This window comes from Numenius arquata, chromosome 11 (genome assembly GCF_964106895.1).
Source record: "Numenius arquata chromosome 11, bNumArq3.hap1.1, whole genome shotgun sequence".
NCBI classification, from domain to species: Eukaryota; Metazoa; Chordata; class Aves; order Charadriiformes; family Scolopacidae; genus Numenius; species Numenius arquata.
The window spans coordinates 32091572-32117247 of NC_133586.1; the positions used below are offsets into that span (position 1 = coordinate 32091572).

General features: G+C 37.9%; 1 protein-coding gene across 7 annotated transcripts in view; it reads right to left on the reverse strand.

Moving 5' to 3' along the window:
* The window catches only part of GABRG2 (gamma-aminobutyric acid type A receptor subunit gamma2), a 73886-nt gene that overhangs the window by 23251 nt on the left and 24959 nt on the right, over positions 1–25676 (reverse strand). For all 7 annotated transcript variants that reach the window (XM_074156535.1, XM_074156541.1, XM_074156536.1 and 4 more), the window contains 4 exons: positions 24678–24745; positions 23485–23705; positions 18267–18349; positions 17457–17594 (listed from right to left, as the gene is read on the reverse strand). In XM_074156535.1, coding sequence (XP_074012636.1) covers positions 17457–17594; positions 18267–18349; positions 23485–23705; positions 24678–24745 — 510 coding nt within the window. The remainder of the gene's footprint in view (positions 1–17456; positions 17595–18266; positions 18350–23484; positions 23706–24677; positions 24746–25676) is intronic.

Sequence of the window (25676 nt, forward strand, 5' to 3'; positions counted from 1 at the left end):
TTGTAAAAATCCTCCATACCGGAGTTTAGATTAGTTCAAAGAGCACCTTCTGACCTAAGAGAATGAGTGTGACTCAAAAGAAATTGGTTTTCTGATCTGAAATACAGGAATCCTGAAAAATATGATGTGTTTGGCTATTATGGAGGTCTACATTGCTCAAAAGAACAAAACATTTTTCTTTATCTTGCATGGTCTCTTTGAGGCATGAGAAGAACAGCCTTCTCTGTCTCACTGAATATATCTGTGGCCTCCCTGCTTTCTGAGCAGTCCTTGCTGTCTCACACGAGTGCATTCTCCCCCACGAGCTGTACTTTTCTCCTGCTGTACATGTAAATGGCTATATTGGAGCAGTATATTCCTGTTAATGTACATGTTTTGGGAGGGTGTGCATCTGCCTCAAGATAGTTGGTGACTACTAGGATTCGAGCTCTAGAGTTAGTTTGCCATGAACTGAGCTTAATAAAAGATCATTTATTTATGCAGTACGACATGAGGTAATGTATACTACATAAATAAGTAATATATTACATCCATGACTATGTAGGCATACACACATTATTTTTAAAAAGCTTTTAAAATATCATAAATCCTACACACAAAGGCTTAGAATTTTTTTCATGAGAATCTGGATCTGCATTTAGGTTCACCTGTTTGGGAGTAACGTTTTTACTGTCAACATTTTGTAAACATCTAAAATGTATTAGAACCATGCTTTAAAACTATAACATCTGGGTAATAAAAACTGAATTTTTCCAAGGAGAAATGTGGAATAATTTCAGAGACATTTTGTTCAATATTCTGAAGTAGATAAATCCATTATATTGCTATAAGAGATTGCCAGATTACCTGGAAAAGAGTGCTCTAGAGTTCACATATATGACTATTGAAAATAAGATACTCTGAATCCTACTTGTGGGTTTTTCTAACTACTTAAATTATTTCAAATAAAAATATCACAAATATATTTGTTTTCCAATTTGAGACATTCCTCTACAAAAGGCTATTATGGACTAATCTTTGAGAGGTAAACAGTATCCTCTTTCTCCTGCTCTGGGTTTGCCCGAGGACAACGCCTGCTCTTTGTGCAGATTCCAAATTGTTTCTGGTTTCTTAAGCATTTTGTCTTGCAGAAACCAGGTGCAAACCTTCAGCAATGTGCAAATTAATCTTGTTCACAACCACAGCTAACATGTAACAGCAGAAACATCCGCTGGCAAAAGTAGGTGTTGCAAAATAGTCTAAGGTGTGATTGGTGAGGAAATGAAATGGAAGAAACTAGCTCTAATAGAACAGTTATTTATATAGTAAGAAAGGAGATGACAAATGTGTTTGGGTGTATTTTTAACCTCTTGAGCTTTCTAGGAGGATATTATTGACATAGGTGGAGTTAAAAAAATGTAGATGATGTCGGAGATAGAGAGAAAGAGAGAGAGAAACTATGAAAAATGGCAAACAATGACATGATGTTCTAAAATTATACTTAATGCAAAGAGCAAGAGTAAGCCAGGCCACAGGCCTGCATGCAACAGGCCTGAAGGGAAGAATAGAGAATAAGAGGATGCTTAGTTTGAAGATCATGTGTCAGAAGAGATAGCTATGAATCATGAATAATTTATAACCAGCATTGCCATTTGAAGTATAACAGATCAAGTTTAGGATGTAAAAAAATTCTTTAAAGACTACAGATACCATCTTGAAGTTTCAGTTACCAGCTTCACAGGAATAAAGGCAGAGCTTCTAGGTGTATCTAAGCACCCTAGTCCAAATCCTACAAGGTATTTAAGTGACTTGCCCTTTTCAAGAGGAGACCTTTGAAGAACTATTTATTTCTCAGACAGACATATTCAGGATAACATTCACAGCTACTACAAAACAGGTTCTCCTGGGAGTGTCCATTCCATGTCACGGTGTGAATACCATCACATTTTATGTTTTCAGGCCAGGAAGTGCAACCTCTTAACGTTTTCTTAAAAGTGAGGTTATAACACTGTGAATCCCACGGGTTATGTCTTTTTAAGACTTTCCTCTTTTAACGTTTGAAAATGTTATGTCCTGGAAAGCTTTTAAAAATGAACTGGGAATTCTGAATCTGAAACATTGTGTGGCATAAAGAGAAGGATGCATTTGGAGTCCCACAGGACTGTGGTGAGGGAAGTGTGGAATGAGCTTTACCACATAGGCTGGAATGTACTCTACATATCGGTGATGTGGTATGATGTCACTGGAAGCTAGATCTCTGTAAGGTCCCCTATGTTGTTCAGCTGCTGTGTTTGTAGCCCAAAGAAAGCTAAAGCTGCTAGGCACCAGAAAAGGCTAATATACTCAAAAGAATTATCTAATACTTTCTGCATTTATCTTTCCGCGGAGGTTGCTATCACAAAAGAATGAAGAGTTGAGATGATAGGTTGGATGCAGAAATGATGCAGTGGTCATTCATGTCTTGCAGGTGTAGCTTGGTAGAGAGATTCTCTATGAGGCAAAGTCAGTCACGATGTTACCTCAGGTGCCATAAGAGAGAAGGGTAGTCTAAACCCAAGAGGCAAAGCAATAAAATTGCAAGCAATAACTTCTTACACCAAACAAAACAATATTTGTTTTGAAGGGGCTCATGAGTTTTCTGGAAGGGAAGTGGATATGGAAATGCCACCCAGTTTCCTTCAGGAAACCAGCATTCCCACCGGGCAAATGCAGCACTCCTCCTCCATGGCGCAGGCCTCCATTGTGGTTCAGCTCTGCTGGCCCCCTTCCCTGCAAGCACTTTGCCATTCATATGCACATACAGCAGCGGGGAGGGAAAGAGGAGCCAGAGCCAAGAGAGCATTCAGAATACTGCAGTAGAGTGAGAAAGAGAAGTCCGAGGTTTGGGGGTTTTGTCATGACTTTCAGTTTTCACTGTGGAAATGACAGCTGTGTTCTCAAGTTCCCAGCCAGTTCCCAACAGTTCCCAGCCAGATGAATTTTAAAAATTTTATTATTTCTAGAAGTAGAATAAGTTCAAAAGAGGATGGCTGATGGTAGTTTTTGAAAAATACATGTTTTACTGATGTTGTTTCCTCCCTGTTTCTTGATTCTAACAACGCTATGTGAACACCTTTCTAAGCAAAGTGAACGTTTGAAAATATGAACGCAGATGTAAACAAAGTTCTCCAAGCAGCGCTCAACATGAAACAATTTATTTGTTCAGTTGTATTACCATGAGCTAGCAACCCTGATCTTGGATAAAAATTCAGCTGTCAGAAATTATATCTAGAAGAAAGAGTTTGCATTCCCCGAGTATGTGAATTATAGAATTACAGTTTTGCCATATCAAAAAATAATATTTCTCATTGCCCTTTTCTGAAAGGCTACTTTTTCCCTTAAATTTATTTTTATATTATACTTTAAGTTTTGTGCATGGGCACTGCATTCACATATTGACAATATTCAGGTATATTGACAATTATCATACAATTATCTTTGATTTTACCTAGTACAGGTGGAATGAAGCTCCCGCATTTTACTAACCTAGTTTGAAGTGTAGGCTGTATATAAGAAGAACTTCAGCTTGGGCTGCATTTTCAGAGGTGCTGGAGTCAAATATTACTTTAAGAACGTTTCTCAAGTCTGATAGAGAATCTTCATATGAAAGTTCAGTATGTATTAGCAAATTACTGTCTCTTTAATTCCACTCACCAAATCCAAACAGTTTATCTGAACTGTGTGTAAAATAATTGCCATTCTTCAACCTATAAATATTAGGCTGAACACTTCTCAGATTGTTTCAGTTGTTTCCTGATTTCAGTTTAATTCCCAGTATCCTCATTGGGTTATTCTGGCTTGTAGAGCTTGATTCCCATCTGGAAGTTGGAATTACAATGGCTTGTGAAATGTAATTAAAAATAAAACAAATAACGAATAGCCCTTTTTTCTAAGCCTCAAAACTGGTACTATTAAGCTTTTGTTAAAGTTTAGATAAATATATTGCTTTTTATCCTGTTCCTCTAAGAGAAATCAAGGTTATATTATCTCAGGCCCTCCTTTTTTATAATTCTGAAAATATTAATCAATTGTAACTATTAAGACAAAAGTTTCAAAGTGTCAGAAAGACAGGTAGGGGGATTTTAGGGAGTGTCATAAAATGCTACCCTATTGCTTTCCACAACATCAGGCACTCCATACGCTCTTCCTCCCAGGAAAGGTTAAGGCATGAATTTGCTTCTTTTTAGATTCCAGAGAAATGACTTGGAGAACACCTGTGAGGAATGCTTCAGCTGTTCAAAAAGCTTAAATTGGCATTTACATGTTCATTAGATAGTCAGGAATTCTGCCATGAGATGTAAATCTGTAAGAAATCAGCATTTCTTCTCAGAGGACTATTCATTTTTCTTACTTAATTCTCCCTAGAGAAAATCTCTTTATCACACCAGGAAATAAAAATCTGTTTTAAAACTATTAAGGATGTAGCACTAGGAATGAGGTGGGCCAGAAATAAAGAGATAAGAGGCAGAGACTTTTTCCTCCCGACTCATCAGCCTTATCAGTACAACATTATATTTAGGGAGTATGGTTAATTTTAAAGCTACCTAATGAAGAAGAGGTGGGCACCAAAGCTGGCAAACTCAGCAGGGGAATGTCTGCTTGTTGTTGCTTTTATATTGACTTGTTTCAGAACATAACCTGAGCTGTGGCAACTATTGCAAGTGTAAAATGATTCATCCTCCTGCACAGAACTGGCACTACCACATCTAATGACGTGTCCGCTGGTTTATCCTAGATCAGCTGGCTGGTAGGAAGTTCAACATCATCAGTCTTAGTCATTATAAAGCTCTGAAATAATGCTACCGTGATCACAATATCTAAAGGGAGCCTACGGGAGAGCCGGAGAGGGACTCTTGTCAGGAGATGTAGTGACAGGACAAGGGGTAATAGTTTTAAATTGGAAGAGGGGAGATTTAGATTAGATATTAGGAGGAAATTCTCTACTGTGAGTGTGGTGAAGCACTGGAACAGGTTGCCCAGGGAAGTTGTGGATGCCCCATCCCTGGAAGTGTTTAAGGCCAGGCTGGATGGGGCTTTGAGCAACCTGCTCTAGTGGAGGTGTCCCTGCTCATGGCAGGGGGGTTGGAACTCGATCTTTCAGGTCCCTTCCAACTCTAACCATTCCATGATTCTATGGTATTCCAACACAAATTGCTGTACCTTCTGTGGGGGGCTACTGTGGTACCTTTCCTCTGTGGGGCACTGGTGGGATTTGCTCTTGGCACATAAAAAGAACCAGTTCATGAGTTCAGAGAAACGTTGTGTTTCCATATTCCAGTATTCAGATGGTTGATCTTTTCCTCTTTCAGTTTTCTTCTTGGACTGATAGAGCCATAATGGGTTTTTAATATTCGCACTATTCATTAGTAATACATTCTCCCAGTGAAATTCTTTGCTTTTCTTGTCAACAGAGGTATAGTGTCTTTGTCAGAACTGAAGGATATCAGGGACTTCGTCTACCTATACTTGAAAGTCTACTTCTTTTCTGCAGTATTGCTAAATCTAGTCATACCATTTTTGACACTTATTATTTTAAAAAATAATAATAAGAAAAAGAAAATTAATCTTTTTTCTTCATATTCAATAATCCTCTTGCTTTTCCCAGGATGACAACAAATAGAGTTATTCAAGAACTCTTACTTCACAGCTCAAATCCTTAGCACTAGAGTAAATGTAGCTGGAGTGACAGTATGCTGTCATGAATTGCCCTGGTTATCACTATTGCACTTGTACAACCAAAGTTAAGATATGCAGTTCCAAGACATTACTGTTTCACTTTATGATTTTGCAGCTGAAACAATCTAATAGCTGTGTTCCAGACCAGTAGATTGCTACAGTGATATAAGAGAGGACATTTTGGTGAACTACAAGGGTGGTTGGAAGTATTGTTGTCTGTGATTTGAACGGACAGGGCGTGAACTCATTTTAGGATTTTTGGAGGGAGGCAAGGAAAGAGAGGGGTTTTTTTTAACCTATACACTAACAGAACAGAAGCAACCTCGTATGTCTTATTTTTACCTGTACTGTCTGGCTCTATTTCATCTTCAAACTCATATTCTCAAGATTAAGAGAAGAAATGGAGCTACAATTAACAAGAACAAAGCATTTGTGATGGTCAAATTTTTTGATCGTTTTCTTGATTCTTAGAACTGTATACAAAAAAAACCCAAATAGCAATTTGCTGACTAGTTTCATGACTAGTTCTAGTCACTAGCATTAAGACACACAAAGGGTGTTGTGGTACTTCGTGCATTAAATCTTGAAAAATATTTCAAAATTCTCTTATGTAGGGCATGATACAAGAAAGTATTATTACATAAATTTTATCCTGCAGCTCTTTAGCCTTAATTATGCAGTCTTCTTGAGAGTAGCAAGGAACTCACTTAATAGACTATCACTTTTTGAGATAAGTGGCATATTTATAGCTTCTATAATGTACATCAAAATGAGGACCATTATGCCTTGTTTAAAAAGGTGATGGTAAAACACACGCTATTTACAATTAAGAATTTTTTTTACCACTAAAAATGAGGGAGTTAATGTTTGTGAAACATAAAATGATAATGACAAATATCTGAACATTACTACTATGCTTAACATTATCATAGAATCATAGAATAGTTTGGGTTCGAAGGGACCTTTAAAGATCATCTGTTCCACCCCACTGCAATGAACAGGGACATCTTCAACTAGATCAGGTTGCTCAGCGCCTTGTCCAACCTGACATGTTCCCTTGAATGTTTCCAGGGATGGGGCATCCGTCACCTCACTGGGCAACCTCTTCCAGCGTCTCACCACCCTCACAGTAAAGAATTTATTCTTTATATCTAGTCTGAATCTACCTTCTTTTAGTTTAAAAACATTACCCCTTGTTGTAACAGGCACTGATAAAAAGTGTGTCTCCATGTTTCGTATGAGCATCCTTTAAGTGCTGAAAGGCCACTATAAGGTCTCCCCAGAGCCTTCTCTTCTTCAGCCTGAACAATGCCAACTCTCTAAGCCTGTCTTCATAGCAGAGGTGCTCCAGCCCCCTGATCATTCTTGTGGACCTTCTCTGGACCTGCTCCAGCAGGTCCATGTCCTTCCTGTGCTGAGGAATGATGCTGATGCTGATGCAGTACTCCAGGTGGAGTCTCACAAGAGCAGAGTAGGGGGGCAAAATCACCTCCATCAACCTCCTGGCCACAATTCTTTTGATGCAGCACAGGATGCAGTTGGCTCTCTGGGCTGTGAGCGCGTATTGTTGGCTCATGTCCAGCTTTCCACCCACCAGTACCCCCAAGTTCTTCTTGGCAGGGCTGCTCTGAATCCCTTCGTCCCGCCAGCCTGTATTGGTACTGGGGCTTTCCCCAACCCTGGTGCAGGACTCTGTGCTTGGCCATGTTGAGCCTCATAAAGTTCACGTGGGCCCACTTGTCAAGCTTGCACTACTGTATTCCTCAGTGAGAATATGTTGGTTTTGGATGGTTTTATGGAATTGTAGATAACGTATCTAAAAATGTAAGTAGAACATTTTATAATCACAAGGTACTGCAGAGAGTTTTGGAAGGTTGTACATACTGTACACATTTTCATTTAACACTCTAGTTTATTTTCTTTTTGTTTCTCCTGTTCTATTTGATACAAAAATGTTAAAAAACAAAGGGTCTCTTTAAACTTAGTGGTGTTCAATTAGTTTCATTTGCTTTTTACATGGGATATTTGGCTCTATTTGAGTATTATTAGCTCCCATTGATGCCTCCTGACTCAGATACTCTTGTTATGCAGACTTGTATGTCTTAACTTCCACTCCATCTTTCAATTATATCTATTCAAATATAGTGACAACCTCCCCCAACAAACAGCATCTTATATAGGTAGGTTACTAAAAATGCTATGTAATGACATGAGATTGAGAAGCTAGAAATTGCACTTGCAAACTGAAGGGATTTAACTGTATAAGAACTGCCTTAGAGGTGTATGTTCATTATTTAGGACATATATGTGCTCCAGGGAAATCCAAACTTATTTCAAATGGACTATCCCTACACTCTTCCTATCATGAAGATTAAGCTGTCATCACCTTCAAACTTCCTTAACAAGTTTGTTTTTCTCCACTGAAGAGCGGGAAGATGATAAGTAAGGTAAGACCAAGAGAAAAAAAAAGTGAAAGAAATTTTCTTAGAATATTTGTACTACAAACATTTTTTGAACTCAGAAAGTGTCTAGAAGTGAAACATCAGTGGGGGAATTGACCATCAGTGCTATGCTGGTCAGTTTACAGGTTACAGAGGTTACCTTGTGAGTCTTCAGCCAAAAAGCTGAAGTGCTCAGGAGCCCTCCAGTTTATCACAGGATTGTTTGAAGTTTAATTATTTAACCAGAAGAGTAAAACATTTATTTAAATCAATATTTTGAACATACTTATTCAGTATGAGGAAAACTCTTCTAAAAAATGCTTAATATTCAGAATTATTTTAATGCTAAAATAATTGTGAATATACATTGTTCTTCAACTACTGAGCATTGTGTCTAATTCTTTTGAATCAGATGTTTCTCACCACAATTCGTTATAATTAAATCTAGTTCCAGTTGCAAAGTATGGAATTATAGTGATTTTCTTTTGTGATAATGCAACAGTTTCTGAGGAAGTCAATCAGTGGATGCAGTATGATGATTTAATTTCCAAACAGGAATTAAAAAAGGGAGTTGGGATGTTAATATGCTTTGTGTCTCAAAGAGTCATCAGTTCATATGAAAATACATTCATGGGGCATTAGAGGTATCACAAAAAATTGTATGCTTAGTTATTTGCAAGAAAGGCTATAAGACATAGAATCACTCTGTTCATTTGCTCATTTTATCATAAAATTAAAAGCATTCAAAATTATGTGTTTTATTTATTTTTAAATAATTTAAATTTCCTAAAAGATCTAATTATTTTCCTGCTATTAAATGGACAAATATTATTTCTTAAAGCCAATGTTCTCTTATATCCACAAAACTATATTTATTTCAAAACCATTCTTGCCTTTAACATCTGTGCCTTTGCAGTTACCCTGCATTAGATTCAGTGGAAATGCTTATAAGATTCCACATTATCCTTTATTCTCTGGTTACTTGTATATTAAGCCTTTTTATCCCTACCCGACCTTTCTAAAGCTCAGTTTAAACTGTGGCCAGCAATGCTTTCAGATACGGCAAACCTTCACAAAGACAAACTCCAAAAAATAAACTTGACCCTCAGGAGTCTTTGTTTAATTGGGAAGTCATGCTGGGGTGGGTTGAAAGAGGATTCAGGCCTCAACAACCCTTTTCTTTGGGGACAGTCATGATTTTACTTTTCTGTGGTGACCCAGTTGACATTGAGTCTAGGAAAAACTGAGAGTAAAAAAGGGCTGAATTACTGTTACTGGAATTTTAAGAAAGCCTTTAACCCCCCCTCTCAAAAGATAAAAATAATCATCAAAGAGCCTTTCAACTCTTTATATGATTAGTTAAAAGCAGGCAAACTTGAATGCCTAAACCTGAAACTATACAGATACAAACCTCAACAGAAAAGTCAGATTCTTTCAATCTGTGAGCATTTTAAATATATTCATTCCACAGGAATAGTGGGTTTGGTTTTGTTTTTTTTCCTGCCATTAAACTGCAAAACTCTAGCATATCACAGTGAAAGAGACAGAAAAGTTAAGGAGTGAATGCATTTTTGCATTAACACCAAAGCGATGATGGCCCTTCAATCCTCAGTCACAACTCAAGTCACTACTGCCGTGGCTCGGCGCATCTCACTGCTGGCCATCGAGCTCTGCCTGAGGAGTCTTACAGCAGCTAACGATGTTATGGGAACCTTTCACAGGGGTGCAACTACACTTGCCGCATAAACTGGAAAGATCCTTTTTATTGCAGTCATAACTGAGCATGGAGCAGGAAAACAGGCCAAAGCTAGCTATTATATCTGTTACTTGGATCTACAGGCTTTCTTGTTGGATATGTCATTTGCGTTAAATTCCCTGTTCCTCAGCCTATACTGTTAAGGTGGCATGGATTTTCCTATTGCTCTGCTGTCACAGGAATAGGTCCGTAGTGATTTCAAAAACAACTACAGACCAGAGGATGAACAGGGAAGTGTTTGGATGAATAAAGAAAGTGGGAAGGCAACCGTGCAGATTTTCTCAGGTCTTTTGGGATGCTGCCGAGAAGCAGCCACTACAATAGACACCCAAATAGAGTTGTCTCGAGTCCTTCCCAGCCATTCCAGGAGAGGTCTCTGTCCCTCTTGTCTGCAGCTTGTTGTCCAGTTTCTCAGATAGCCTTCAGCTTGATCCTGTTGTTTTATCTGCTTCACAGGGATTGTATAAAGACAAATGGTTCTAAGGTGTTCTGATTTTGCAGTTCTGAAAAAGTGCACGTACACAGGTCTTGGATGCGTGCATGACAGGGGGGAACCAAAGAGCCTGCTTACTGAATTAGTTCATTTATGCAATCGTGTGAATTCATCTATAAATGCGCATTTGCCACACAATTAACCAAGTTGGATGTGAAAATGTGGAGTAAAAAACAGGCATGGGACTGAGGGAATTGTACTACGTCTTTACTCTTCAAAGACATGATCCTGAGAAGTAGACTAATTATTTTCAATGAACAAACTTTTCAGCAACTATAACTTTAGCAAACGTTCCTTAATTGCTGTGGTTTGATGACTGACTGAACAGATAGGAGTATCTGGACTATTTGAGAAAAGTGTGTTATTCATATTTGATAAATGTTTTTTATTCATTGTCCATCAAAAAAATATGCGGGAGTAGTTACCTTAGGCTGGTTTTATTCCGACACCAATATCAAACTTTGTAAGCTACCACCATAACAAAGATCTTCCTCCTGCTCACAGAATTGTGTGTAACCCTTCATAATGGTGGTATATGAAAGTTAAATAACTCAACTCCTCCTGTATTTTCTTTCAAATAATCCTATCTTGGGTACAGTAATGGTAAACAGTGGTTCATGTGAGTTAAAATAGGGGACACTTTAAATAAAAAATAACTTAAAAAAGGAATAATTTATAAGCAAAAATATTCCCTGGTGCTCTCTTTCTGGACAGGTGTCAAGAATATTTATATGAGAAGTAAAATCTTAAGATGGAGCTATAAGATATTTTAGGGTTATTATCTTAAGGATTATTATCTTGAGGATTTCCTTTGAAACAGCAAACGGAAAAATAGGCCTTTCAGTCCATTGTGTCTGCCTATTGCTTTAAATGTTTCACTGTCCTACAGAGACAGTATTCTTTTAGCAAGTATGTTTAAGGTAATAATTTAATACAGCTTAAGATAAATATTCTCCTAAACCATAAACAGTAAAGATGCACATAAGAATTTAATAATAGGCTGGATTTTCTGACTTAAAGCTTATGTCAGCCTTTCCTCCTTTGCAAATTGGATACAAAGTATTTTTGGACGGAGATGGAAGGGACCTTAAAGGTCATCTAATTCCAACCCCCCTGCCCTGGGCAGGGACACCTCCCACTAGACCAGGTTGCTCAAAGCCCCATCCAGCCTGGCCTTGAACACTTCCAGGGAAGAGGCATCCTGTGTGCCTGCCAGCGGGTCAATTCATTACAATAACAGCATTAAAATAAAGTATAAAAGTCTGCTAATACATCCTCTTCCACAACATAATAGCCTTCACCACATCTTCCTGATAAAACAGAAAGCAGAGCCAGATCTATTTATGTGGCTTAATAGATGCATAGCAAGATAAATATTTAATTACCAATTTATCAATACTAAACAATACACTGTCTCCGCTGCACAGCTCCGATTAGCTCTGTAAAACACAGAACAAGAAGAAAATAAAAAGGAATTTACAGATATTGGTTCACCAGTCTCGTGGATCCTGTGCAGCCTGTTGAATTGCGATTTATTGATTATTTTTATAATGCCTTTGTACCTAATTAAAAATTCAGGATGGATTCTGTGATTAAGCAATACACAATGTCTGGTCTAAAAAAGGAACTACCCAGTCACAGAAATGAACTGGGAATACCAGAAGCTCCATCTGTCCTGAATAATTACACATTCACAAACTGTTTTGCGTAGTACAGTATATTATACATTCAAAAACATTGGAATAGTGAGTAGAATGCAGTTTGTCTAGTATTTTTTATGAAATTCATTCCTATTGACAGAAAGAATTTCAAGATATAAGCTAGTCCTTTCCTCCTGGTCTGAGGTGTGATTTCATAAAACCTCTGATTTTAGGATTTCTATAATCTCCCTAATTAGTATGCGCTAGTGCTGATTATTGTTATGGCTTAAAAACAGTGTGTTTGTTTTACCCTTTTGATCACCAATTATATTTTCTTCCAGACTAGTTCCATACTTCCAAATATTTCCATAGGTCATATTTTCTAAACCCCTTACTTATTACACTCTCCTGCACTCCCCTGTTAAAATGTTGCACTTAAAAGTGAACTTTTTTTTTTAATCAAACAGAATGCAGCAACCAGTTCACATCAGTTTTTCACAGAGTAGAACAGTGAATATTTCTGCCAAGTTTACACAGAACACTGTGTAATGCATCCTAGGTTAATGCATCCTAGAAAAGGTGTTTTCTTGCAATGGTATCACATTCTCTGTCCTTGTGTGTTTGCGAACTACTACAGCCCCCAGGGTTTTTTTTAAACAACTACTTATATTTTATATTGGTGCATTTGATTATTTCCTTCCTACAATCTCACTCTTTATTTAAAGTAACTAAGTACAAATTCTGGAATTTTTCTATTTTTCTGTTCTCAAAGTGTAATGCTTCCCTGATCGGGGTCATCCACTTGTGCATTATATTTTTCAAATCTTATACTTCCGTATCACTTGTTGCATTGCAGTAACAATGAGAAAAATGAAAGCTCATTGTTCTCGCTAGTCAAGTCTGAGTTGAGATAGTTCTCTAGAAAACCTTCCTTGAAATCTCTCCTAAGCAATAGGCACCTTTTGTTCTATACGTGATTCTAGACAAGTTCTGTAATATTTTCATTTTGACCTCAAAAAAGTGAAGAACGTCTGCATTTGCTGATGGGATTCACAAGTGGTGGGCTTGCGGGAGTGTTTTCTCACCTAATTTGTTTCTTATTTTTAATCCACGGTGAATATAAAAGGTCAGAAATTAGATATAGAATAGTTTTTAAAGCAAAAAAGAAGAACTGACATTCATTTTGATTAAATGTATTGTGCAATACTAAATAAGAATATGGAAGATGCAAAAGTACATCCTGTGCTGGAGCAGTCATTTTTTATTTTATTTGCTTTATTACTGCTGCTTATTGTATGATACAACTCTTTCTTTTTGTGCTGTGTCCATTTTCTGCCACATTTGCCATAGTTTTACGTTTGTTCCATGTATAGACCATATGTCTAATGAATCACACAGCCTTTAATAACTGAAGGCACTGCAAGTATAACATGAACTCTGAGCATGTCAGAAAGCAACTGGCTTTTCTATGTAACCTCAGCATTAGGTTTGAGGTAGGATTTTGTACATCTGATGCTTTCTTTGTAAGAACTATGCACGGCAGTGTCCATCCACATTTCAGAAGTTGGTGAATTTTTATTCTCAAGGCTTTTCCATTAGTTCATCCCTTTTTTTTAATCGGAGAATCTTACTACTATTCAGTGGATAGGGCCTTATACTGTCAGCAAAAAGGTCACCCCACAGAAATGATAGTTTCTTAATAAACAACCATGATATGCACTGTTTGAGCAGTGATTATGGAATATGTCGACAATACAATAAATCTTAAACCTATCTGAGTTGGGTGAGGTCAACTGTAGTAGCTTATGTAACTTAGATGATATTGTATCTTGACATACACTTTATTGCAAATAATCTGAATTAAACCACTGCTGTTTACACATCATAGCTTTTAGTGAAAAAGCAAAAAATATATACAGGTAATATATTATTAAATGTACTGAGTATTTAGTCATTTTAATGAAATATTTATAGGGCCAAAGGTTGAGAGTTAACTTTTCCTAACAGTCCCCACTATTAATGGACGGTGGATTCCATTAGCTAAGTCACTTCTTACTGCTTGTTCTGTGACTTTCGAAGAAAATTAGAGTCACATGTGAATGTTCAGTTTGGAGAGAAACAAGCTGACAATTCAGTTTGATTCATTTCAGATAAGAGAAACAGACAGGATAATTTGTAATGTTCCAGTTGCTTTTTTCTGCTGTTGTTGGGATTTGCTAACTGATCAGGGACAGAATTCCAACATCTGGCCCTTTCAGTTAAGCTTATATTTCTGCAGCAAATGCAAAGGAAGAGCAGAAGATCAATGTAGTCACTTCAGCAAGTCCATCAGATCTTATGAAGGTTACACTCAAACAATCCTTGTCCTTCTCTGCCCGTAACTCAGCCCAGATCTCAAATGTTCAGCTATGGCATGACAGAAAGAGAGGTAACAGAGTTTGTAATTACCAAGTCTCAGCCATCCTTTCTGATTCTCTTTTCTGCTCCTGTCAGCAAGCAAGCATAGCCCTCGAGGCCTAGAATGTGTTAGTCACTGGGAGGCATGAAGCTGGAAACAAGGGCTTTGAAATAGAGTAAATACAGACACGGAAAATTTACTCCAGTTTCAAATGCCTTAACACTACTCCCAGGCTCTTTCTATTCCGTAACTGTTCAATCTCCTATTCTCTAATTCCCTCTTCTTGTGTTCAGGTTTCTCTGTTTTCTGTTGTCATCTAAATTTTGGGGAAGAGTTCTTGGAAATATAGTATAGTCCTCTTTCCAGCTTCTCAGTAATCTTTCCATTGCCATCTCCACTGTACTTTTCATATGTCATATATACATATGTATATTTCACTACAACCAGTATATATCTCATATATTCCACTGCTCATATCCCCCCCGAAGTATTGGCAGTGAAACTGTCATTAGTTCGTACCTAAATTCTGTTCTATGCAGCACGGCAATTGGTTCCATAGAGTCTCAAGATTATTTAGGCTATGTGGGCATTCTAACATTTGTATTTGTACAAATTCGTACATTTCAAACTTGTCTACTCAGGCTGCACATAGGTTGCTGATAAATCTATAACCTTGGAATATTTTTCTTGTCTTTTCTTTTGGGGAAACCGTTGAAAATGTGTGCCTGTAAGAGAGTAATTGTAGGTAGAGTATGGATCTGGCTGAGGAGTACTCAACTGAATGTAGTTCCTAGCATGCTAGTAAGGCACTTAGGTAAGCAATGAACACTCTTCAGGCTCTGCCAGCTTTAGCAAAATATTTGTAGGAGATAGACTTGTGATAATCTCTGTTTTGTTGTTGGGTTTTTTCCCCACCTTCTAATTATTTAGATACTGCACCTAGATCAAAATCAAATCTAATTTTCCTGCATATCTGTGGTCATAAAAACAAGAGGAGCAAGGAAAATTAAACATAGATAACTGCAGCAAAAGAAATATATACACAGGACATTTTCCCAAGTTTTTATACTCAGCAGGTCTTTGAAAGCAGCTCAGCAGGGTGAGTAGCTTTCACAAGCATTTCTTCTTAGGAATCAAGTGATGACTAGAGTGACTTTTTGCTGCTTTAAAGTGCATGCTAGCTGCTAATTATTTTTTTTTTTAAAGCAAATTAAAAGGGCTGGTGCATGTAGTCATATTAAAAACTACTGATGCAACATTATGGTAGTACGCCACGTGAGTACTACAAGCTTGAATGGCTATCCCCTGAAAATAGAAAAGGGTTTCTTTGCATGGGAAAGTATCCTTTTGCTTTCTGTGGTTTACTGGTTGTTTCCCAGTGTGCACTTTCTTCACATTAGCAGAACATTGGAGAGTACTTCTGATTCACAAGTGCAAGATGTGCTGAATCAGTGGATCTGAAGCTTGTAGCATGTTAAGATTTTATTGCTTTCTATCTCTGGCCGAAAAAAAAAAAAGTTTATGAGAGAATGGCTTAAGCAGAAAAGGAAAGAAAAAGTGCAAATAAACTCGAACTAAGGCAGAAATAGAGTTAGTTTTGAACCTGGGCAGGATGAGACCTTAGACCACACTTGGGTACACTGCTCCCTTTTGTGCTTTGCCTGTTGCAGGGGCAGGCTGAGGTGAGATGTATTGCTGTTTATATTTTTGCTTTGAGAGCAATTCTCCTATGTTATGTGCAATGGCAGTTATTAGCAGCTATGGCTTGCACACATCCTGCTCTCTTGTCCTCTTTTGCACCTTTATTTTTGTTTTTCTGGGAAAATGAGAAAGGTCAAATGCTTTCTTGAATAGCCAACTAAATATCTTCCTCGGCTAAAATGGCAGAAGATGCCATAAGGCAAATGTGGCTACAGCTGGGAGGCTTCATTCCATTTTTGCCCTGCTCATAAGACTAAACATGTCATTGGTGCTTAATGTCCAGTGATTCAGGAGTTGGAACTTGAATTAAGTCTCAGCCTCTTTGTTTGCACTCCAGTGTAACACACAGCAGGCTCCTCTCAACTCTAGCGCATCTCACCCTCCTTTTGAATATAACAGCAATGCTGACCTTTTCAAAATAAAATGGATGGGGATATTTCTGAAGTCAGAATTAACACAGATGTCTGAATTGAAATCAATACATTTGCCAGAATAATAAGGTAAAAATCAAAAGCAACCTGAAAAGAAAAACTGCTTTCATTTCACTATTCTTTTTGAAAGTAAGAAATCAAAGACAAGGGATATCATGCACATACAAGAATATTAATAAGCAATTCCTCTTTACATCCTTTCTTATATTCACTGATTTTCTTTCCACTGAGAAATAAAACAATATATATATATCCAGAAGAACATATTTTTCTGCTTAGTTAGCAGGGTTAAAATTGCTTTTTTTATTAAACACTGAGTACTTCCTCGTTTATCATTCTAAATTCCATTACTTGTTTCCAAGGAGATAGAAATATGCAGGAAAATCATCTGAGGCTCTGGTTTGTAAGGCTGTTCTCTTTAATGAGAGTGGAATGTGCCCTGTTTTAAGGAACAAAATAAACTTGGAGCTGCTGTAGTAAGAAGCTGGGGCTTTGAATTTAATTTCTGTGCAGGTCTTTCTGTTTCTGGAAGTTGGGATTGTAAAATATTTGATTCAGTATCAGGTTATCATTTAGTGGCTCAGCTGTGCTGCTTTCTACACTGAAGCAGGATAGGAAATTCCCTCACCCGCACACACCTTGTAGTAGTGGCTTTCTCCTGACAGCTCTGACAGTATTTCTTGGAGGACAAGAATGGTCAGTAGAAAACAACTTATTTTACTTCCTGTGAGTTCTTCTTCGGAAATACTAAAGCCTGGATGGTTCTATAGGTATTTAAAACTCTGTAATTGTTCAGTGAAGTGCCAATGCTAAGTTCTAAGCAGAGATATCTTTCTTTTTTTCTTTCTGTTAATAAAATCCTACCTAAATGAATCTGAAGGTAAATAGATCAGTTGTCTTACCTGACGTAGTCTTCACCACCTCAGTTGTATTTCTTAATCCTGTAAAGGAGAACTGGTAAAGCCTCCAGGACCTCGTGTCCCCCACTTCCACTGAGCTGCGCTTCCACTGGTAAATGATCTCTTCTCTTGGGTAGCCATCTTATTGCAATGGAAAATACAGAATGCTTTGTTTCATAGTGATTGCTAGGATTTTAGTATACGTTGGGGAGTAAAAATGCTATTTTCTATTTCTAGAAAAAACTGGAGAAGCATATTCCAAGTAAATTATAGATATGTTTTTCTCAAGTTACTTTGTAGTTCCTTTTACTTAATGTCACATTTTATTTTATTTATTATAAATTAAAATATCACTTGAGATAAATTTCTCAGAAATGAGTTTTCCACTTTTGTGGACCCAGTAGAATGCAATTTTGCCCATCCTTCAGCTATGCCCAAAAAGTCCACAGCTGGACCAGGAATCCACACCCTGACCTTGCTTCGAAAAGTCAAACTCTTGATTCCAGCTATTGCAATAGTGAAACACCCATGCACAGAAAGTATCAGGCCATGAGACTTTGATCCTGAAAGTAAAAATTTCTACTGCTATGCTAAGATATAAGCATAGGTCCCAGAAGTTACATAGCATTTCTCAGTTATATTTGTAACCATATACGGTGTACTTGAAAATAAGGTCAAAATAAAACTGAGAACCATTAGGCTATGGTTCTACTTAACAACATAAACCTTGCTGACTCTAAGTATGTAAATATAAATTTATAATAAATGGTTTAGTGAAGGACAGAAAAGGGTATTTCTAAGCATGTTACTTACAGCTTGAAAATTCCAGGGGGCAGGAATGGGCATCCATCGGGAAGTTGTGTAACTGTAACTGACACTCAGCATCAATTGTCAGCCTGAGGAGAAAGAGGTCAGGATGTACAGAACGTACTTGAGAAGTTTGTCCTGAAAGCTATATCATGGCAAGTAAAACAAGATTCTTAATAATATGGAACCTGGCTGTGAAATATGCAAATATATAATGGATATATATAGAAAGCAAAAGTAAACTGTTGACATGTATGTATTAATTTGGATATTCCAAGCATAGGAAGATATCGTGGTTACTGATAAGCAATGTTTCTTTTTTGGTTACGTAGGCTGTGACCATCTACTTTCTGGACTGTGTAATAGAATTAGGTATTAAAATTCTGTTGTTGTGCATCTGAAATGGCAGCATTGCTCATGACTGGCAAATCCATAAGTAGATATACAGGTCGTCTCATGAGCAGTGAGAAATCTCTGTGTCACAACATGCCATAATGCACTAGGGAAATGTATTTTACGTGACAAAAATGCTATTTCAGAAATGATGGATGGGAGTCCAAATTTAGACATCTACATCCAAGACAGCCATCTAGACTTCCTTCATAGCTAGTGGAAAGGTGCTCCGAGGATATACTTCATTTCATTCCAAAATAAGACATTTAAATTAAGTCAGAAGAAAAATATACTAAAAGGTGTTTCTCTCCACAGAATATCAGGAAAGTCTCCATGATAACTCAGATGGTATAGGTACTATAGATCAGGGAGAGACATATACTTTTAGAAATCCAAAATTAGATGAGATGTATTCCCTGATGTGCCTGCTAAAAACTCTACCGTTTTTCATTCAGTCCCTTAATTTTTGCTAGTCTATACATAGCCCTGGCCCATCAGCAGCAAGGTACTTAGACTTTGAAAGGAAGGAGGAGGTGGAGTGAGAGAGGGAAAAAGGAAAAGGAGGAAGAAAAAAAAAAGAGCTGAGTGATGTGTATTTGTTAGGAAAACTGTAGGTTTACGGTCTTTGCTGTTTCCTGGGTGTCCAAATGTGAGCTGGGTTTGTCTCCTGACTGCTGCATGTAGGTGCTGTGTACAAATGACTCCCTGAGACTCACACTGTAGGATGTGGAAGGATGCTGTGACCACTAGCCACCAAGTTAATTAAGGCAAAAGGAAACTTTTCTGCATTAGGGGTTTAGGAACAAATGCAATTTGCTTTGAAACTAAGGGAAGTTTGTGACAAAGAAGGAGAGCTGACTGTGTGCTAATATTATTGCCCTTTCTTCTCATTTCCATCATCTTCAGTTTCATTTCAAAATAATCATAATATGGATCCAAAAAAATCATTAAGTTCTTTTTTTGATATTTCCTTTGCTCTGGTGAATATATTTAACACTGTTTGAATTTGGGATAGGCTCAGATTTACTGCTTTTTTAAATTTGTTTTCTCTGTGGAATTGAGTAGATTTCATTCCCTAGCACAAAGCACAATCCAGGCTTTGAACATCTCCAAGCATGGAGTTTTCTGGACAACCTGTTCCACTGTTTGACCGTTCTCATAATAAAAAAGTTTTTTCTTATGTTTAAACAGAATTACCTATTCTTTAGTTTGTGCCCATAACTGGCTAGCACTAAGATTGTCTTGATCTTCTTCATGCCTTCCAACCCCTGCCTTCTTCACCCCCATCCACGTTACACATATTGATTACATCCCCCTGAGCCTTCTCTTCTCTGGGCTGAACAGTCCCAGCTCCCTCAGCCTCTCCCTGCCCATCAGATGCTTTCAACCCTTCAGCATCTTAGTGGGCCTTCACTGCACTTGCTCCAGTAATCTCATAACCCTCTTGTACTGGGGAGCCTAGCACTGGAACCAGCACTCCAGGTACACATCACTAGTACTGGGCAGAGGAGAAGGATCATCTCCATGGACCTGCTGACTTGCCTTTGCTTCAAGGGCACTTGGCTGGCTCATGGTGAACATCCACCAGGATCCCCAGGTGTTCTTCTGCAAGGTGATTTTCAGCTGGTCGGCACCCACCCTGTACTGATGTATAGGGTTATTCCTCCCCTGGTTCAGGACAACATTTTCCTTTGTTGAACTTCTTGAGATTCCTGTTGGCCCATTTCTCCAGCATGTTGTAGTCCCTCTGAGTGGTGGCCCAACCCTATGATACACCACTCACTTCTCAATTTTGTATTATCTGCAGACTTGCTGAGGATGTACTCTGTCCCGTTGTCCTCATCATTAATGAAGATGTGAAGATGTTAAACTGTATTGGGCTAGTACAAAATTGGGAAGTACCTCACTAGTGACTGCTTTCCAGTTGGCCTTCGTGCCACTGGTCCCAACCCTTTAAGCCTGGCAGTTCAGGCATATTCCTCCTCCACCAAAGGTGAGTCTTTCTTGCTCCGCTTTCCTACCTGTCTCAGGGACCTGCTGAAGGCAGGGTTTTACCAGTGAAGGCAAAGAAGGAATTCTGTACCTGGGTGTGCTTTGTGACGAGGTCCCCATTCCTGTTCATTGGTGTGCCCACACTTTCCCTAGTCTTCCTTTTGCTGAGGCTGTATGTGTAGAAACCCTTCTTGCTTTCATGTCCCTAGTCAGAGTCAACTCCAGATAAACTTTGGCTTTTCTAACCCCATCCCTGAGTTTTCGGACAGTATCCCTGTATTCTTCCTGGGTCACCTGTCCCTGCTTCCACCTCTAGTACATTTTCTTTTAACATTTGAGTTTTGTCAGGATCTTTATATTGATCCATGCAGATCCTGCTAATTTCAGTTGATTTCCTGCTGGTCTGGATGGACTGTTCTTGAGTGGAGGGGGAGGTGGCAGAGAAAATCAGCCAGCTCTTGCAGAGCCCTCTTCTCTTCAGGACAGAATCCCAGATCTGTGATGATACTATCACAGTTCACCTCTGGATTAATCCAGGTTGAATCCTTACTGGTGCTTGCTGTGTGTGACTCACTGGAACAACTAAGTACGCGTTAATAACAGACAATCATTTCTATCAGATTTATCCCTTTCTAATGAGAGAGACTGAGGGTTTTGAAGAGAAAGGTAACGAAATCCAAAGAGAAAGTAGTTTGGCTAAGTCCAAACTTTAGATTTCAAAAGTGGACCTATGATCTTTATCAGACCTAGGATCTTTATCAAATCTTTTGATTTGCACTGGATTTCAATTCCAATCATTCTCTTATCTCTTCTTGCAATACACTGTGTAATGAATGTAAAATAACTGTGAAATAAAACTCCATTTTGTAATTCAGTCAGTTGCAACATTAAAAGGTTGTCTTAACCAAACCTTCAAACCTATTCATTAAAATTATAATGGGTGTACTTTTCTTCAAAACTTTGTTTTTGGCACCCAATAAAACAAAGGCAGAAAAAACACTTTAAAAGTCTAAAACTTAGATGGTCCTCTGTCTAATATCTTTGATTCTGTACTATCATTTTAAATTATATATTCTCTTGAACAAATGTTGTCTTTATCTACATTTTACATAGAACTAAATATTATATCACATGTAAGAAAAAGTACAAAAAACATGCACTTAGATTTTTCACATTTATGAAGTATCATATGGTCATTTGGAATATGATATTTGAGTTGTTATATATTGCATATGTTACACAAGTGTAGGCATACACATAATTATTGAAAAGGTATTTTTTCAATTATTTGAAAGGTAATCTGTCTCAAAAGAAAAGCTATACACGTGACTGAGAAATCTGGAGATGAGCATATCAAGTTTAGATTCATGAAAATTTTAGTGGAACAGGGCATAGCTGTAGGTTTTGGATTAAACCTTAAGTGCCCAGCACTGAAATTATAAACCTTATTTTCTTAAGGAATGAAATGCTTTTGCAGGATGGAGCTTCATCTAGCTAAATGACACCAAGTTAAGCAGGAGTGTTGATTCCCAGGAGGATAGGGAAGCTCTATAGAGAGACCTAGATAGATTGGATCATTGGGCCAAAATCAATGGTACGAGTTTCAACAAGGGCAAGTGCCAGGTTCTGCACTTGGGCCACAATAACCCCAAGCAGTGCTACAGGCTTGGGGAAGTGTGGCTGGAAAGCTGCCTGGAAGAAAGAGACCTGGGGGTTCTAATTGACAAGCGGCTGAATATGAGCCGGCAGTGTGCCCAGGTGGCCAAGAAAGCCAACGGCATCCTGGCTTGTATTAGAAATAGCGTGACCAGCAGAAGCAGGGAGGTGATTGTCCCCCTGTACTCAGCACTGGTGAGGCCACACCTCGAGTATTGTGTCCAGTTTTGGGCACCTCAATACAAGAGAGGTATCGAGGTGCTGGAGCGAGTGCAGAGGAGGGCAACGAAGCTGGTGAAGGGCCTGGAAAACAAATCATATGAAGAGCGGTTGAAGGAGCTGGGACTGTTTAGTATGAGGAAGAGGAGGCTGAGGGGAGACCTCATCACTCTCTGCAATTACTTGAAAGGACACTGTAGAGAGGTTGGTGCTGGTCTCTTCGCACAGGTAACTGACAGAACAAGAGGGAATGGCTTCAAGCTCCAACAGGGTAGGTTTAGACTGAACATTAGGAAAGAATTTTTCACAGAAAGAGTGGTCGGGCATTGGAATAGGCTGCCCAGGGAGGTGGTTGAGTCACCATCCCTGGATGTGTTTAAGAGACGTTTAGATGTGGTGTTGGGGGATATGATATAGGGGAGAACTTTGTAGAGTAGGGTAGATGGTTGGACTCAATGATCCCAAGGGTCTCTTCCAACCTGGACGATTCTATGATTCTAAATTGTAATCAATTCAGAATAAGAGGCCTTTGATATATATAATAGCACCTTTTATACCATCTACTTAATTCAAGGATATTTTAAATTCATCAGTTTAACCCAATAAAAAGGAAAAAGGCAATATGGACCAAACCAGTAGCAAACAATAAAACATACCTGAAAATGGGGATGAATTACTATAACAATGCTTATATTCATTTTAGTATAGGAATGTGAATATTGTGTGGAGCAAGACAGTACAATCTATAGGAAGACATAAAACTCTTTACTGTGACAATATACCAATAGAAAATGCATGCAAGTGATATCTTCTAAATATTTCCCTTTTTCAGGGTTGTATGCATAGGTAAAGAGGAACAAAACAATGTTTTTTCCTTCAGGATAATGTCAAATGACCTGAATTCACAGGACCTTTCTCTTTGGCTTTCCCTAGAGAAACTGAAGTTAAAGTTGGGTATACATACCTCAATGTGTACAACACTCTGCCATCATTCCAGATCCTGAGCATCCTATTAGGTGTTGTTATCCAATGCGCATCAGCTTTTTTGGAATTTCGGAAAAATGTATCTGGTATCCAGATCTTCCCAACCATGTTGCTGTTTAATCTGAGCACTTTTATAGTGCTGTTGAACTTCAGACGTCTGTCATACCACGTTTGGGCGAAAAATATATCAATTGTATATTCCTGTTGTGTTAACCAGAAATACTGATGAAAACATAGCACTCAGCATTTCACATAACTCTTGATATACTTTCCTTAATTTCATATGAAAAAAATGTCAACTACAGAAGATGGTACTACAACTGACAAAAACAAGTTTTTGTCAATTTTTGAGGTCATGGTTTACCAAAACTTATGGTTTAAAAACAATTTATTTTGTTATTTTCCCACTGACAGGTGAAACTGAGAAGGAATTGAGTGGTATATGCATCTTTCTACTTCCCCACACCTCAGCTGACGCCTGATCAGGTCAGAGAACATTTACTTATTCTTTTTGACCTGGGTCGGGAAAAATTTTAGCTAACTTGGCTGCCTTAATTGCCTGTGCCCCCCAGTTAATGTCAGAGTTGGTGAAGTCTCACTTTCCCTGGCACCACTGGGCAGCCAGAAGCTGCAAAGGGAACGATAGAATAGAAAAGAGCAATCTGAGATTTCTTTCTGTGCATGAAAACTACAAGATGAAGTAGACATTGTGCTAAGGCTAGACAACTTTCCCTCCCATATACAAAGATATGATTATATTTTTCTGTAGGAACTTTGGAAAGAGGATCTAGGCTTTTTTCTTTTTATCTTTTAGTGGCAAGAGTGGTAGTATCACTGCTGAATGGTTTTCCTTATTTTGTAGCAATCTGGAAGCTCAGTTTTACAGGAGCTAAACTGTCACAAAGCACTTAAAAATAGCACACATAAAAGTGTGAGGCTATGTTAAAACTATTATTATTATTATTACATTTTTACAGCATAGAGCTCAGTGTCCCCTTTCTCTTCTTAGCTCATATAGTCCTCACATCCATAATAATAATAGTAATAATGAGATTTTAAAAATAATATAGGCATAGCACAACATTCAAGTAATGGAAGCTTTGCAATGTCATAAAGGATGGAGGCTTTGTAACAAAATGAACATTGTAGGAAAATTGGCAATCATTTACCTACCATATTGATAGCATTCACAGGCCCAATGCTATTTACATACATGTCAGTGTGAATTACTGTCGGTTTAACTGTAAAAGAAACAAGAAAAATCAGTAACATGAGTGAAGGTCAGAATCAACTACATGAAAGTCAAACACAAACAAAAGATTATTATAGTACCTCTCTTGTATGGCTATAGTTGCCTTACATTTAAATGTGTATATACAATAAATACAAATTTGCAGCGGTCTCCAGTTTGAAATTAGTTGGAGACACTTTGAGAAAAGTTCTTATATTGTTTATTCTATCAGAACAAATTCACGTATGCTATGAGAATACCGAAACCAGTGTTGTTACCTTAGAGTGAGTCATATCTGACTGAGAGTATGTACATTTTGTGTCAGGTCACAGCAACACATCTGACAAAACACTATCAACAAAAGCAAACTTATTCTTGTGATGTCTTGCATCACTCGTTTTACATTATAATGCCTGCAGAGATGTCTGTAGGTAACTAACAATTCACGAGCCCAAAGCAAAAATAATACTCAAGGCTCTAAAACAGGAATGAAAAACAGTTGTTAAATTAATTTATTTTGAAATTACTTTATTGTAGCTTTATTATTCTTACACACCTTGACTTAAACTTGATTGTTTTTTCCCAGATGCTTTTATGAATGCTTAATTCCTTTCTGACCTCTAAAGTCTTGGATTGGGAGAATAAGACAAATTCCTCTGCTAATTTACACCATATACATACATTGAAGGTTAAATACTCATGTTATCCCTCACTGTGAAAAATTCCTTAGTTTATAAGCCTCTATAAACTTGTTAGAAACAGCTTCCTTCATTAGCCTTGCTGCTCTCTGCTTTCCTCTGCCTGCCTCATCCATGAATTCTCTTTGCGTTTTTCTATAATCTTATTACTGTTGTATCCTCTTCTCCAGAGATACTGTCTGCCTCTTCTGTGCCCACATGAGGCCTTCTTAAACTGACTTGCAGCAACTCAGGGAGATTTAT